The 16,614-nt window shown below is 40.6% G+C and overlaps 1 protein-coding gene across 1 annotated transcript in view; it reads right to left on the bottom strand.

The window, feature by feature from the left end:
* Window positions 1-16,238, bottom strand: part of sau (Golgi phosphoprotein 3 homolog sauron) — a 44,116-nt gene extending 27,878 nt beyond the window's left edge. The window contains exons 1-2 of the mRNA XM_067140264.2: window positions 15,899-16,238; window positions 15,512-15,758 (exon numbers count right to left, since the gene is read on the bottom strand). Coding sequence (XP_066996365.1) covers window positions 15,512-15,758; window positions 15,899-16,093 — 442 coding nt within the window. The 5' untranslated portion in view covers window positions 16,094-16,238. The remainder of the gene's footprint in view (window positions 1-15,511; window positions 15,759-15,898) is intronic.
* Window positions 16,239-16,614: the final 376 nt, after the last annotated feature.

Here is a 16,614-nt window from a genome sequence, read left to right as displayed (position 1 = left end):
TAAGAAAGCCGAGCAAATCGTGGGCTGATGTGAAGCAGGAAACAACCAAACGGCTCTCGCAAAGCAAGATTTTTGAAAGGTGATTTAGGAGCTTCAGAACACGGAGAGGGAGAGGTCACATCTGTTCCTGAAGAATGGGCGGAATATCAGCAGCTTGTTAACTGCAAAGCTGATTTTGTGGCTTACATAAATGTGGACTCTGGCGTTATAGCGACCGAACCTCATACGGATACCGCCAATGCTGCTGCCGAGCAAAAAGGAAGGAGAAGAAGAAGAATTAGAGCGTACCGTTAGCAGACCAGGCATTAGTCCAGTGGCTATTCTTCGACTGTACATACAGAGTCAGTCAAATGTAAATGACCAAGTGTTTTCAGAGCAATAAATGTTGTTGAAAAGTATGTGGAAGAAAAGAAGGTTAACAGTAAAAAACAGAAGAGTCTAATGGATTTTTTTCCAAAAGTGTTAATGGAGGTATGTTTCTTGTTTCACTACCCTACGTACTGTAATAGGTTACTATAATAGGGTTATAATTAAAGTGATGCCGTAAAATACGAGTTTGCTTGTAAGGCCTACATTTTATAATACTGTTAAAAATACTTTATTCAGTACTGTCGTCTTCATCATCACTTAATCCTCATCAAGACGCGCAGGTCTACGGACATCAAATCAAAAGACCTGCACATGGCGAGCCGAACTTGTCCTCGGACACTCCTGTCACTAAAAGCTTTTTGTTTGTTGTATTCAGTATAAGTCCATAGACACATATGACTCAATTATGTGCCACACATGGTCACAAATAGTATTCTCTATATCTCCATAACTCAAAATAAAATTTAGCTCCCGAGGTGATTTGAGATATTGAGGTTCCACTGTAGTTCCACACCTCTTATCTTTAAATCATTAGAAACTAAGTCAAACTATCATTGTCCATAATTCTACTAGGTAAACTATCCTCACCTATTCGCCTCACATGAGCCCACCACCAAAGCTTGTTTATACATATACCTTCATCCATCGAGGTCATTCCTAACATAGCCTCTACCTCCTTATTCAGAGCACCCTCTTGACAATGTTCCCACCTGTTTGTACTAGCAATTATTCTTGCTACTTTCATGTCTGTTACTTCTAACTTATGAATTTTTGCCTTGCGTTGCACCAACACAGGTAGGTCTTAAGGCAACGATAGGATAGGAAAGGGCTAGGAGTGGGAAGGAAGTGGCCATGGCCTAGATTAAGGTACAGCCCCAGCATTTGCCTGGTGTGAAAATGGGAAATCGCGGAAAACCGTCTTCAGGGCTGCTGATAATGGGTTTTGAACCTACTGTCTCCCGAATGCAAGCTCACAGCTGCATGACCGTAACCACACGGCCAACTTGCTCGGTCCACCTGCATACACCCCAGTGTCAGTGGGTAGGGTCTATTACGTTCAGCTTTGAGATATAAGTATCCCCATAAAAATATTCACTTTTTTTCACTTCCTTTCAACACTCCTCCCCCCGTAAGTGAATTTTCAAGCAAAAAAAAATTGTTTCTTTAATAGTAAGCGGTCTTCTAAATACCAATTATCACAACTCTAACTCTAACTTCTTCAGTTTTTGATTTGTGTGTCCTCATGAAAGGAATTCAACTCCTTTTCACTCCTGCGAAGGTGCTAACATAAGGGCCTAGGAAAATAGGAACATTCCCAGAGAGGAAGCTAGGTGGACCGAGGTGAGGGAGCTTTCCATCTGTAAATCCATCTGTCTTTTATTCACTGACAACAACATATGTACAACATTATGTATAACATTATAGCTGAAACACTCTTTAAAGGTAAACCAATAAACTTCTATTGACCTCTTACGTATAAGACAGAACAGGAGATCTGTTATCCCCCGAAAATATAATAGAGACAAGTAGTTAACATTAAAGAAAAGAAACGGCCTTCAACTGGCCATAGGCCCCTGGACTACGAACCCGGCCCATCCAAACAGCACAGCACACACAGAAGCACAACTCAAATCCACTTACACACACCCATTCGTGGCCACAAGCATTAACCTTTCACTCAATACACACACATACAACATTCACTCACGACTTACGCTCCGATGTTCGCAGCCCAGAAGCCTTGGGTTCGAAAGGAAACTCCCAGTAGTTGCTAGGGGCTTTACGTCGCACCGACACAGATAGGTCTTATGGCGACGATGGGATAGGAAAGGCCTAGGAGTTGGAAGGAAGTGGCCGTGGCCTTAATTAAGGTACAGCCCCAGCATTTGCCTGGTGTGAAAATGGGAAAACCACCTTCAGGGCTGCCGACAGTGGGATTCGAACCCACTATCTCCCCGAATGCAAGCTCACAGTCGCCTGCCTCTACGCGCACGGCCAACTCGCCTGGTATGAAAATGTTTGGAAGGTTGTGAAGAGAGAAGTGGCAAAGGAATTGACTACCATGAAAATTCGCCTCACTGAGAAGATGATTCAAGTATGGTGTCAGCAGTCACAGATGCAGGCAACAGAATATGGGTGAATTATTAACAATATGCCAGGGCAAATTGAATACCTATGCATTCTGGTCTACGTGTGAGCGTAGCCCACAGTGGCAGAAATTATGTTCCGGTCATGCTGCGAGCATTCTAGAATAATATATATACAAACTCAATCGCCACTGATCTGTATTTAGGGTTGTCGCCCAAGTGACAGAGTCCCTATCGACTGTTTACTTAGTATTTTCTTAAATGATTTCAAAGACATTGGTAAACATTGGTAAATTATTCCAATTCCCAATTCCTCTTCCTGTAAATGAATATTTACTCAAACTTGTCCTCTTGAATTCCTACTTTATCTTCATATTATAATCTTTCCCACTTTGAAAAGGGGCTGATGACATAGATGTTAGGCCCCTTTAAAAATAAAAAGTATCATCGTCCAACTTTTAAAACTCCATTCAAGCTTATACGTCAACTGTCACTCCACATCATCTCTCCACTGACAGCTCGAACATACTGCTTATTACATACTAGAATTCTTAGTCGAGCAACTCGTCTCCTTACTCCCAAGTCTTCCCAGACCAAAATTTGCAAAATTTTTAAACACTAATCTCTTGTCGGAAATTCCTTGGAACAAATCATGCTGCTATAAGGCAGTTTCCCATTCCTTTACTCACCAAGCCATAAGTTGCTAATACATAATTATCAGTCTGCCAAGTTGACTGAAAAGTACACACCAACCGACCGTGGGAGCGACATTTTCACACCACTCATGACAGAGACTGGCTGCATACAGAATGGCATTGCTAGCATCACTCATACCTCAGTCACTTTCATACTGTCAAAGCCAAGGGCGAGACCGAGACAGGAAAATGAGAGTAACAAATTTGTTCTAGCCCATATTCGAAGACACAGTGCACTGTAAACACTAGGTCTCGCCAGCAAAGGCATGCATTCTTAGCAGAAATACTACCAATGACATGTGATATTTTATGAGTGGTGCATCTTAGATGATTATCTCTGACAATGCTCTAGCCATGGTAGTGCAACGATGAGATAGGTATGCTAGATGCGAATATATCTGCAATCATAAAAATCCGTACAGCCTAATAAACACATTCTGTGTAGTTTATTCATAGAGTTTTCCACTAACAGTAACATATTCGGCCCCATTTAATCTGTACCTAGGTAGACTGTTCTTGCAACAAGAATATGTGTAACACCCAACACTCGACTTAACCCTAGAACCGGCAACTGTCGAATATTTGACATTTTAGTCCCTGCTATACTGGCACTCTTGAATATTCGACATGTTCATATTTCATCAAGTAATTTCCTCATTTCTTCAGTAGGTTTCATGACGGTCTACTTTTTGTAGTTCTCGATGTCCACAGCAGCAGTGAGTTCAGTTTCATTCACAGTTACGACCTCTTTGGTTGCAATTTCACAGAAACAAATGAGTGTAGTTTTCCGACCATCTGTTTGAGTGCCATTGATGTAGTGTTTGTGAACAAATCTGCTATTCTATTTCATAGTTTTCCATTTAGTGAGAGTTAATTACTTCTGTATACATATTGATATTTGAATGATTATATACATTTTTAGTAAAGTGTGTGTCTAATCTTCATTAGGGAAAATTAGTGGTGAAGTATAGCAAAATTTGTAGGAAGATGAAAGTGACAGATCTGACTTTGAGGATATTGAAAATGAACCAACAGGTTCCCAGTCGGATTTGGAATGTGTATTCGCTATTTCTTTGCATAAAATATTGGAAAGTGAAAGTGACCACGAGCCTGCCATACAGCAACCGAAAATGGAACTGAAAAGCTTTTCAGTCTGCCGAACACACAAGTTCGGTATACATATTACACAATAACATACCTGTAAAAAAACACATTATTAAACATGGATTAAAAATGCACACTACTGAACAAAACAGACACACTTCGTTCTTAAAAGAACATAATCAGATTCTATTAGGTCACACTCAATATTTGGAAATATTAATGTTTATTTCTCTCAAAACACCTAGGAATTTGAAATTTGGAACTTACATTTACTTCATACTGCGTGTATATTTTGTATTTTATTTAGAGAATTGAAAATCTGCCAAGTATGGCTGCCACCACAAGATTTAACATTGCCAGTTCTAGGGTTAAAGGAAATTAAAGCATTATTTTTTAAACAAGAAAATAATCTGTGCAAGCTGTCTTTGACATTCGTCTGATAAATTAATGCAGAAAGTCAGCCCAAACTAATACAAAACAAGCTCAGAAAATGATTACAGAAGCTACGTAAAACCCCTCTCGTAAGAGCATTCTCTTTCAATCACATATTAGCATGGTTTAATTACCCGGTGTTGTTCAAAAAAAGGATGGGAGAGGAATGGCAGGAGAGAGCCATAAATGCCCCGACTCAGCAGGAGCTGGATAAGGAGAAAGGATGAGGATGATAATGATCATCATCATATTTTGTTACTTCAAGAGGAAGTTGTCCGTTATTGGGATCCAATCCCAGAACTTCTCTTTGTATGATAGGCAACTGTCATTAAATGTACCAATTGATAAAATCTGCAGAGTGAAACAACATCAGTTCTAGAATGTGGTAGGATTTTAGTGGCACATTAAAACTGCTTCAGATTAATTAATTGGTCGAGGATAAGAGAACCAGAGGGACACCAAGGCAATGATGGCTAGATTTATGTTTTTAATAATTTAACGGTATGAGGTGTAAAACTAAATGAGGTCACAGAGCTAGTTACAAAGTGAGGATTGTACAGGTGCTTTCTTCATTCATAGAGCTTGCAGAATGAACACAGAGCGGTATTTTCTATAACGAAGATGTATAGACAGGTGAGTTTCTCCTCTATGACAAAATGCATCGAGGTAACTAGGGCAATGATAAGGGGGAGAGCCAGCCAATACACTAGTGCTGTTTGTTAATTACAGTTTGTCAAAGTTGGAAAAGAACAAGCATCGTGTTGTTTTGTCTCTAGAAGCGAAACAGGTCACCTCAATGTTGCTACTGTGGAAGTTACTGCTATGCGGCTCGATCTTTGCTTATCAAAACAAGCATGTACTCTCAGGTCATGCACTCGTTCAAAACGTAAACCTGAACATGACCAACTTCCCTGTGCTCAGTTACACATACAGCACATAACAGAGTTCACTCGGCCTCTTCCCTTTGCTGTGAGCCAGACATGGAACGCGCTGATATTCTTTATGTGTATGTATTGTGTGATAGAAATGCCATAGCAATCATAAGGGCATGCTGGCGTCTATTTCCGAACAGATATCAACCCCATAGGCATGTGTTTGTGACAATGCACCATAACATACGAGAAAGCAGTATCGAAAAGTACAGGGGAGATTAGGAATCGGGTACAAATGATGAGAGGCTGAAATAGAAAACGTTGACTCGGTGCATACCACTTCTATCAGCACTCGTCATGCCTCAAAGCAGCATATCACAAAGCTCCAACAAGGCATACCTTACATGAGACTATGCTATACCCTTTCATTTACCTGTGCAACCACCCCAACTCTGCGATGTGCTTGACTTTCTTAGCCATGTAATTGTGGTCGTATGAGTCACAGTACATGAGAGATGGCATAACAAATGTTCAGAACGCACAAGTATGGGCTCTGGAGAACCCTCATTCTGTGCAACATTCATCCTATCAGGAAAGATTTTCAGTTAAGGTCTGAATGGGAATAGTGGGGAATATTTTAACTGAACTCCACGTACTGGAAGGATGTCTTGATTGTAATCACTATCTTCACTTCCTTGGAAGAGATATTGCCGAAATTTGCTACAGGAGATTCCTCTCGATGTATGCCCCTGCATAGGGTTTCAATATGACTGTCCACCTACCCACTACTCCCATCGTGTTCATCATGGTTGAACATAAACTATCCCAGAAGATGGATTGGTCCTGATGGATCAGTGGACAGGCCCCCAGTAGATTTGATTTAACCCCTTTGGATTGCTAATTTACAGCGCTGTCTAATAAATGGTTTATCAAACAACTATCAAATTCCTTTGGCATATTTCTTCTCAAAGAAATGTTCTCGCCTAGAACTTCATGCCCTAACACTGTCAGTAATAGGGAACATGCATGATCCGGGGTTTTAATTAAAAATATGCTAATCTGATTCAAAATTTCATGCAGAATTCAAAAATGTGATCAGAATGTACAAATAATAACTCCAAACATGATAAAGATCTACGAAAATGTCACGTCACGCAAGTACGCGATCTCATTGGTCTGACGTCATCGTACAGGTTGACTGAATTAGCAGACGAAATAACACATAGTGTGCTGTGAGAAGCAGGATACACTTCGCGTATTTCTACTTTATGTTAGTGTCTGGTATGGTTAAATTCGAGGTCTATACATTGGATAATAATCTGAGTGGTATATTTTAGACTTAAAATGAATCCTGCACAGACAGTGAGGCTGAAAACTTATAAATGGTGTATAGTTCCGATGTGCAATAGCACATCGCTTACCATCCCAAACAAATTGTTTATAAATGTTCCAAAGACGCTAAAACTAGGGAGAAATGGATTTTGGCGAGCCGGAGAAATGCTGTTAATATATCGGAAAAGTCTACAGTTTATTTTTTTGAAGATGTTAACGTAAGATGAATTTGTTTGAAATTTCAAATCACTTTTCCATGTCAGCTGTTCTAGTGGTAAAACTTTAAATTTTAATGTATGGTGCTTTATTTAAATGCTTCAATTACATCTTGGAATATGAAAGTAATAAACAGTGCATTAAATAATGCTGATTATTAAAGTATTCTCCAAACCTAACCTATGTTTTGGGTGATCCATGTCAAGATAATAAATCAAAGGGGTTATGAACCATTTTGACAGCTCTAATTCTACGAATATATCTTGGCATGGGACAGTTATGCATGTCTTTATTGAAGAGCTTAATTGATAAAGAAATTTAGGCTATATCTAAATACTCTATAATGTAACAAAGAATAGGCGTGTACATCATGAAAGGAAACAACGTGAATTTAACAAATGTATAACTCTACACAAAACCAATGCTTGTCTGTTGGGGTCTTATAAGTTAACAATGCTCAATTATAATAATTATCATAATATTAATGAAATAAATAACATAATTGCACACAGGTGAAAATAGTGATGTAGGTGTTAAAAGTATTATCCAACTTAGCCTAAGTTTTAGGTTATACAAGCCAAGTCAATAAACCGAAGGGTAAAAATACCGCGCGAGTTGGCCGTGCGGTTAGGAGCGCGCAGCTGTGAGCTCGCATCCGGGAGATAGTGGGGTTTGAACCCCACTGCCGGCAGCCCTGAAGATGGTTTTCCGTGGTTTCCCATTTTCACACCAGGCAAATGCTGAGGCTGTACCTAAGGCCACGGCCGCTTTGTTCCCATTCCTAGGCCTTTCCTGTCCCATCGTCGCCATAAGACCTATATGTGACGGTGTGACGTAAAGCAAAAAAAAAAAAAGTAAAAGTCACAGCACCCAAAGACATTCCTGTATTGAGCGACTAAAATGTCACCAGGACACTTTTCTTTCCTGATATGCTCAGCTTGTTAAAAACCAAATGTAATTAATGTTATTGGCTTCACGCCCCGCTAACTACTTCTACGATTTTTGGGAGACGCCGATGTGCAGGAATTTAGTCCTGCATGAGTTCTTTTACGTGCTAGTAAATCTACCGACACGAGGCTGACGTATTTGAGCACCTTCAACTACCACCGGACTGAACCAGGATTGAACCTGCCAAGTTGGGGTCAGAAGGCCAGCACCTCAACCGTCTGAACCACTCAGCCCGACTTGTGAAAACTAGATGAAGTCATATTTATCTTTATCATGTTTAATTTTTTCCCTCCACAAAGATATTTAATTCTCTTTCATGGGCCCCGGAAGTGGGTAGGCCAGTTGTCCCAACCATAATTTTTTTTGGGGGGGGGGGAGAATGATAGATTATAGCCCTATAGTACTATGATCTTTCTTTCTTTCCTTCTTTCTTTCTTTCTTTCTTTCTTAATAAGTTTATCCTTCAGGGTTGGTTTTCTCTCGGACTCAGCGAGGGATTTCACCTCTACCACTTCAAGGGCAGTGTCCTGGAACGTGAGACTTTGAGTATGGTGATGAAACTGATGAGGAGGGCCATTACCTCGCCCAGGCGGCCTCACCTGTTATGCTCAACAGGGGCCTTGTTGGAGGATGGAAGGATCGGAAGGGATAGACAAGGAAGAGGGAAGGAAATGGCCGTGGCCTTAGGTGCCTGGAGGAGTAGTAGGAAAATACGAAAAACCACTTCGAGGATGGCTGAGGTGGGATTCGAAACCGTTCTACTCAGTTGACCTCCCGAGGCTGAGTAGAGCCCGTTCCAGCCCTAGTACTATTTGTTTTCAACTTTCATGGCAGAGCCGGGAATCGAAACCGGGCCTCCGGGAGTGGCACACATTAACCACTACACCACAGAAGCGGACTAGTACTATAATGCTACCTATATGTTTATGTTAGTGCTGAAATCCGATTTCTTACTTAACTAATGCTGAAAGCCCGAAAATGTAATGTTATTCTTTAATAGGGGAATCAGTCTAGAAGGAAATGTTGAAAGTGATGTGATATCTATCCAGGTTCGTTGTTATCCTAATACTATGGGTTACAGTACATTGCACGTATATAAAAGACGCCACTTACAAACTTGCTTGTTATCCGTGAATTTCTGCGGCCACAAAAGTCACATTTTTCAAGAATGATGACATATACACATGGTAGATTGTCTGACTGTGCTGTTTCGAACGTTTCTTCTGTCATTTCGAAATTATTCGCGATCATGAATAATAAACAATCGGCTTTTAGCAACGGCTGATGCACAACGGCTGGTAGAGCTCCATGCGGTACTGGATCGTGACGTCACAGCGCGCCGCTTACGTCAGAGGCCGTTTCACTCGCCTTGCGGAAAGGCACTATTAAATATTTTTTTAATGGTAGAAAACAAGGCAACATACCACAATGTAATACGTTTACGTACTATTTCATTGGTGTACTTTTCAAAAAAAAATATTTTTGAAAATGATGCATGTTCCCAATTAAACAAAGCTTGTGGTTTTGTATTATTGAGATTAGGTACTGACAATCACAAAACTAATGTAAACATTGTGAGATGATCATCCAAATGAAAAGAAATAAAGCCACAAATATATCATTCAGAAGACCAAAGCAGACCTTTATTTCTAGCTTTCAACCAATGCTAAATATGACAGAATCTTCAAAAAAATTCTAAAAAAAAATCTTACTGGCTTTACACTTTTTGGAGACAGCGAGATGCCAGAATTTAAGTCCTGCAGGAGTTGTTTCACGTGCCAGTAAATCTACTGACACGAGGCTGACATTTGAGCACCTTCAAATACCACCAAACTGAGCCAAGATCGAACCTGCCAAGTTGGGGTCAGAAGACCAGCGCCTCAACTTTCTGAGTCACTCAGCCCAGCTTCTACAAAATACAGTGACAGACGAACATGAAGAAATAAGAGGAAGGTGTCTACAAAACTTGTATTAAAGGCAAACAAATAAGCCTGTTTCTTTCCTAACAAGGAAATACGTTTTGCGCCTACATAGTTAGAGAAGGTGAATGAAAAAATCTGAAGAAGTATTCTCAACGGAGGTTATAACTGCTCTAGAACACTTGAAGGAAAACTCTTCGCATCTGAAAGCACAAGCTTTCCCGAATTACAGTACAAACATTGCTTCACTGAAATTCACAGGAACTGGTTCAATGTTTAGGAAGTAAACAGCACAAATGCATGTCACCTTAAAGAGAGAATGCACATTTTTTAACATAAACAATGAAAAGTTATCTTGGTTGGAATATGAATTCCTTGCACATCTGGAGAACATTAAAAAATGCAGTGAGGAGAATGTTACTGGGCTTCTGAGTACAGCCGGGCTGAATAACCCAGGCAGTAGAGTGCTGGCCACCTGAGATGAAGTTGGCAGGTTCAATCACGACTCAGTCCGGTGGTATTTGAAGGTGCTCAAATACGTCAGCCTCATGTCAGTACATTTACCGGCACATAAAATAACTCCTATCGGACAAATTTCAGCACCTCCGCATCTCCGAAAACTGTTAAAGTACTGGTAGTTAGTGGGATGTTAAACCAATAACATTATTATAGCTTAGTACAGAAACATACGAAGCTATTCTATCGACGTTTTCTATGACAATTTTGCACCTCTGGTCTCCTAAATTTCACTTACTCTGAACTAGAACATTTAACAGAGATTCAATACAGGATTTTTTTTTTTTTTCCCCCAAGTAAATTGAGACATATTTCAGGAAGAACTGATATTCTGGATTCTAGGGCAGTAATATTCTACATGAACAGGATATTATCATCCTACACAAACAGATATGAAGGACAAAGTGAATTAAAGATCACATCAGGCACTAAACACTACACCACTCTGCTCTATTATATCCACCTCTCATCACTGAAGTAAATTAACATACCAAGAGCTCTGGAAAATCAAATTTAAGGTTTGCACCTGGGTCACTGTATGTTTGTCTGCAGTAGGTTTTACCTCACTGTGGCTGGATGTTGGAGTGATATATCTTACATCAAATCCAGATTACCTTTCGAGATAAATAGTAGTTTCAGTATACAATAACACAGGACATTTACATGGAGCAACTAAAATGAAATAAAATTAACTTAAATTACTTTTTAATAATTTAACTTACTGCATATATTCATGAATGTGTGAAGACATAATTACAAGTAACTCACCTTTTCACCTCACATTTCACTGGATTGTAAAGAGAACATTGGACAGCACTATTGTATTAAAGAATAATTAAACAATTTTTATATGAGGGCTGTATACAAAGTAGCGGCAACATAGTGGAGACACTCGCAGGAAATCGGCATGCGCAAATAGGACATGGAAGCGGTAAGGTGGCGCTGTTGTTGATGTGTAGTGTGCATTTGATGGGCATCCAGTTAAGAGTGTCATTGCTGTGTGGCGCTGAAGTGAAGTGTGACGATTTCACTGCACTACAGCATGTTTTCAAAATGTGATCAGCGTTCGTGGATTAAAATCGAATGCATTCGAATGTTGTCAAGAATTACGTGAAGCCTGTGGCAAGAATGCATTAATGTTTAGGCATGTTGCACAATGGGTCAAGGCGTTTCGTGTGGGGTCAGGATGAGACTGCGGATTTGCACTGCACAGGTCAGCTGTCCATTCCTCACGATCAGATTGACATCGTGAGTGGTCTCATTTCCGTAGACCATTGATGGACTGTTCGGGAATTATCCATAGAGGTTGGTCTCATTCATCAAACGGTGTGGCACATACTGATGAAATGTCGAAACATGAGGAAAATTGTGTCCCGTTGTGTTCCACATAACTCCCTGGCATACAGAAATGGCATCGGTATGCACTGGCTGGCATCCACCTGGAGAGGTACCGCTACAAAAGATATACATTTCTGAAGCATATTGATGAGCCAGCCATTGAGGAGACATGGGCACGAGCCTATGAGCCTGAATTAAAGCGTCAGGTGAAGCTTATGCCAATTGTGGCATTTGACTTCGAGGGTGTTATTCTTACGCATGCTATGCTTGAGGGAGAAACCGTCAACAGTGACTACTATTGTGGATTTCTGGAGCAACATCTGTGTCCGACTATGCGGCGCAAACGTCCACATTTACTGTGAGTGCACGTTGTCATATTGCAAACAATGTCAAGTTCTTATTGCAACGGTGGCATTGGGAGGTCTTGGAACACCCTCCGTACTCATCAGATACGAGTCCTTGTGACTTCAACCTGTTTCCGAAGTTGAATGAACCCCTCCGAGGCTGCCGATTTCCTGACATGGCATCTGTACTCCGCGCTGTAGGGTGCTCCATCGCTGTCATCAACAGAGAACGCCTTGTCAACTGTCCCCAAAGGCTTCCAGACATTTGACCACATTGCAGGTGACTACACTGAATGAAAGTAATGCAACTGTACTTGTTAGTTCATTAAATATTGCTTTCTATCAATACTGCCACTACTTTATTTACAGCACTCGTATATACTGAACATGCATAAAATGCTCACTATTTAAATGCTAAAATGCCTGGGAATAGCATATTTCTTTGTCTCTATCTAAGATGGTGTCACAAGAAAATGTAATTTTTTACTAAGATATGCACAGTTCTATGAAGACGAGCAACGAGATCGCACTTCACAGAGAAAGAAAACAGGAAAAAATAAAAGTCCAAAATGACATTAGCAGTAGTAGTTGCAGTATTGCCGGTAATGATATATAGCAGTCATTGACTGTTATGAGCATTTTCGGATAAAATCTCTAGGAGAGCGAGTGCCAATGAAGCAAAATGTAATGTTCGACACCTACCAGCAGAAGCTACTCGTCACAATCAGCAGTGAAATAACTTAAATACACAAACACCTCATCATATATATTTTACTGTAAGCAGAACAATAATCTGTAACTCACAAACGCCTAACCATAACAAGCTAATGTTAATAAATTAATAAACACACCTAAATGAAGTTCAACCTCTTATGGTTTATGATAAGCACTCTAAACTGGCAGCCACTGTTCAAGAGTTTTACCCTTTCTTGTAGTACAAGTTTTGTGAGTTAGGCAGGCATTAACTTTCTGTGCCCCATTTCAGGTTCTTTATTTGCTATTTGTTTAACATCGCACTAATACACTGAAGGTCAACGATGGAAGGAGGAAAGGTAGTGGCTGTGGCCTTAATTAAGGTACAGGCCCTGCATTACAAAAACCTTTAACTACAGGTGAAAGTTTTGCTAGACGAAGGAGATATAGGGTACGCCTATGTCTTCTTAGGGAATTCTTTTGTTTTGTCCACAATCGTTATATGTGCAGCCGAAGTTGCTATGTGGCAAATGCCTACCACTGAATGCAAACTGGGGCTTCATTAACAGACCCTACAGCTGGCTGGAATTAGGTTAAATAGATTAGCCTACATAAATTATTTCATGTTGAGAACTGTAATGTCTGTCTGTTAGGTCATCAGCTCAGAGGTTGGTTGGATCCTCAAACAGCAACACCAAAGGCTATGCAGTGTTTTAATGCTTCATCTAATAGCACCAAAATGAGGCGTAGGCTACTAGGCAAGATGAGCGAGATATTATCGGCACACTTTTTCTGGATATATTTGTGTACGGGGGTGAGGAGTAAGGAGAGAGCTCTCCCGGTTCCGGTAGTGCTGCCAACTGAATGAAAATGAAATCTGAATTATCATTAGTCCAGCCCGTGGACCGTTATTCACACAGACGCGTAACGTTTGTTTTCTCGCTCGCGGCCGCCTTGGAAAGGATGTTCTGCACCAGTGCTCAGTGCAGCCAACCTCTGTACTTAGGAACTATGCTTCCAACTGTATACGGTTAGGACAGGATCTAGGCAAGACCATTGGTCTGGACGGTCAGGATTCTTGCCGTGGACAAGACCATTGGTCTGGACGGTTAAGATTCTTGCCGTGGACAAAACCATTGGTCTGGGCGGTTAGAAGCCGCGAAGCGGCGTTAGGCCCCTAGTTTCGTATACGGTTAGGATAGGATCAAGGCAAGACCATTGGTCTGGACGGTTAGGATTCTTGCCGCGGATAAGACCATTGGTCTGGACGGTTAGGATTCTTGCCGTGGACAAGACCATTGGTCTGGGCGGTTAGAAGCTGCAAAGCGGCGTTAGGCCCCTAGTTTCGTATACGACTTGCGCTTTTATTGTGCTGCGGTTGGTAACGGATTATCTTCAACATACTTGACGGGAAGGAGATCACGTGCCACTTTACATTGGCCAATAAGAATACAAGTACCTACTTCAGAAATGAGCATGGCGTGTAATAATCTTTATTAGGTTATAAAAGTAAATGTACTTCTTGGGGCGGGATGGTGGGTTCCTGGACATCACAAAGAACACACCTCTCCTCTGAGACGCTCTCCAAGTAAGATTTCACTAATTCCACTCACTTGTAACATTACAAATTACGCCGGTCTACGGGCTGTACTAATGCCTCTGAACTGAATCAAGAATATGATCGATCGATATGAAGTTTCTAAACCGTGTGTGTCACTGTGTCACACACACATTATATAATATTTCTTGATGCAAATTTGGCTTTTCTGTGTAAACAACAACAGTACTAGTACGTAAAGTGTACGCCAGATGTACACTTTACTGTAAGCAGAACAATAATCTGTAACTCACAAGCGCCTAACCATATCAGCGATTCATAGTTTGTGTTTCAAAGGTTGCCAGTACGAATCTCGAAGATTGCCGAGATCGACCGATTCAGCACTAGGGTGTAAATATATCCAGAAGAAGTGTGCCGATAATAATTTGCCATTGCTTTCCTCACTAGGCCAGGCAGTGCTATTGTAGCACAACTAACCCTATGAGCAACACCTTTCACAACACTAAGATGCACCGGTTGTGCTCCGAATGTACTCAGCACCACCCATACCTCAGCAGCTTCCGTAATGTCACAACCATGGATGAGACTGGGACTTCAGTGGAAGCTACGCTTTGCTCTGCCCTGTGCCAAGAGATGGATGCAATACGGCTAGTTTCTTACACTTAAAATTCTGATCAGTCGTCTACACACAGCTACTCAAGATGGATAGTTACACCTGGGTGGTTGGGTCAGAATTTAACATTACACAAACGTCACATACAATTCTGATTATTCTCATAAGATATGTACCACCTTGTCATGGACTTGCATCTTTGGGAATATCTTTCACTACGACGTTCATGTTTTAATAACCCTCAAGAAAGTGTCTATCAATTTAAGTTATTTCACTGCTGATTGTGACGAGTAGCTTCTGCTGGTAGGTGACAGTCGAACGTTACATTTTGCCTACCTACGCCTCAATTAGTACAAAGTGTACCGTAATTCCTGGGGAGAAATATATTTATGTAAATCATAATCTGATGGTATTCCCCATCAAAACAAGGGGACTGTACCTTACACAATCATAGTTCTTAACATTAATCACTTACCACTCAGATATTCTATCCAACTTTGCACAGTTTCAGGGGGATCTGTTTCTTTCATGTGTTTCAATGCTTCATCTAATAGCACATCTCCAGTGGGAGTGTCGTTTTTTACTAGTAATTTCCGATTAAGGAGGCTTTTCCGACGCATTCCAGCTTTTTCAAGCTCAATACGTCCACGAATACCTAACTCAATTAGGATGCAACCTCTCAGACCACTAGATATGCAATCATTCCAGAATGACGTGTAGCCCTGAAATATAACATCATAAATCTCAGACAGAATGCCCTGATCAAAATCGAGGTATCACAAAGAAGAAAACTTTCGCAGAAGAGGGACATGACCAGCACTTGACAGAACGATATAACGCTTATGAGATTTCACTGTTATACCTCTTTGTCTTTCAATCCTAACAAAAGGACTTCCTCCATCAATGTCAGGCGAGTTTCTTTAGAATCACCATCTTCCAAGTCGTCATCTCGTTCCGTTGATTTTCTCTCAACAACTTCGCCAGACTCTTTTGACACACCTACTCCTATATCTCGCGTCACATTACGTCTTTGCACTAGTCCGTCACCTCTATTCATGTTTCTGACGCGCAACTACTTATTAACAGCACTTTATTAATTAGACGTAAGATATCAACATAAAAAAAGACTGCATTAAGACAATGTTGACATTTGGAAGATTCAACAACACAGCTTACATCCATCAAAATGGCGACTGCTGATGTTACAAACTCTCCAACCCATACGTAACCCACGTAAAGAGATGTGATTTAATCCGTTGCCAAGCAACAGACAACAACCATTTCTTCTTCTGCCTCTCTAAATATCATGGACCAAAGAGGCTATGATAGGAGTAGGCTATTCTTCCATCATTGGATCATTACCTCTACAGTTCCCAGCGTAACTGAAGAGGGAGATGACAGGTATAATAGTGATCGTTTGAGGAGTTATATGTCCTTTTTTTTCTTCTCTTTTTTGTGATATGTATTTAATTCAAACGGCTGTCTCTACTTTAATAACTTTCCAACGAAAGGCAAAGGGAAATTTATGGAATAGATACTTCATAGGTGAAATATAAATATGTAATGTTTGAAACAACA

This window comes from Anabrus simplex, chromosome 2, assembly GCF_040414725.1.
Source record: "Anabrus simplex isolate iqAnaSimp1 chromosome 2, ASM4041472v1, whole genome shotgun sequence".
Taxonomy (NCBI): domain Eukaryota; kingdom Metazoa; phylum Arthropoda; class Insecta; order Orthoptera; family Tettigoniidae; genus Anabrus; species Anabrus simplex.
This window is presented reverse-complemented; position numbering and strand designations above follow the sequence as displayed.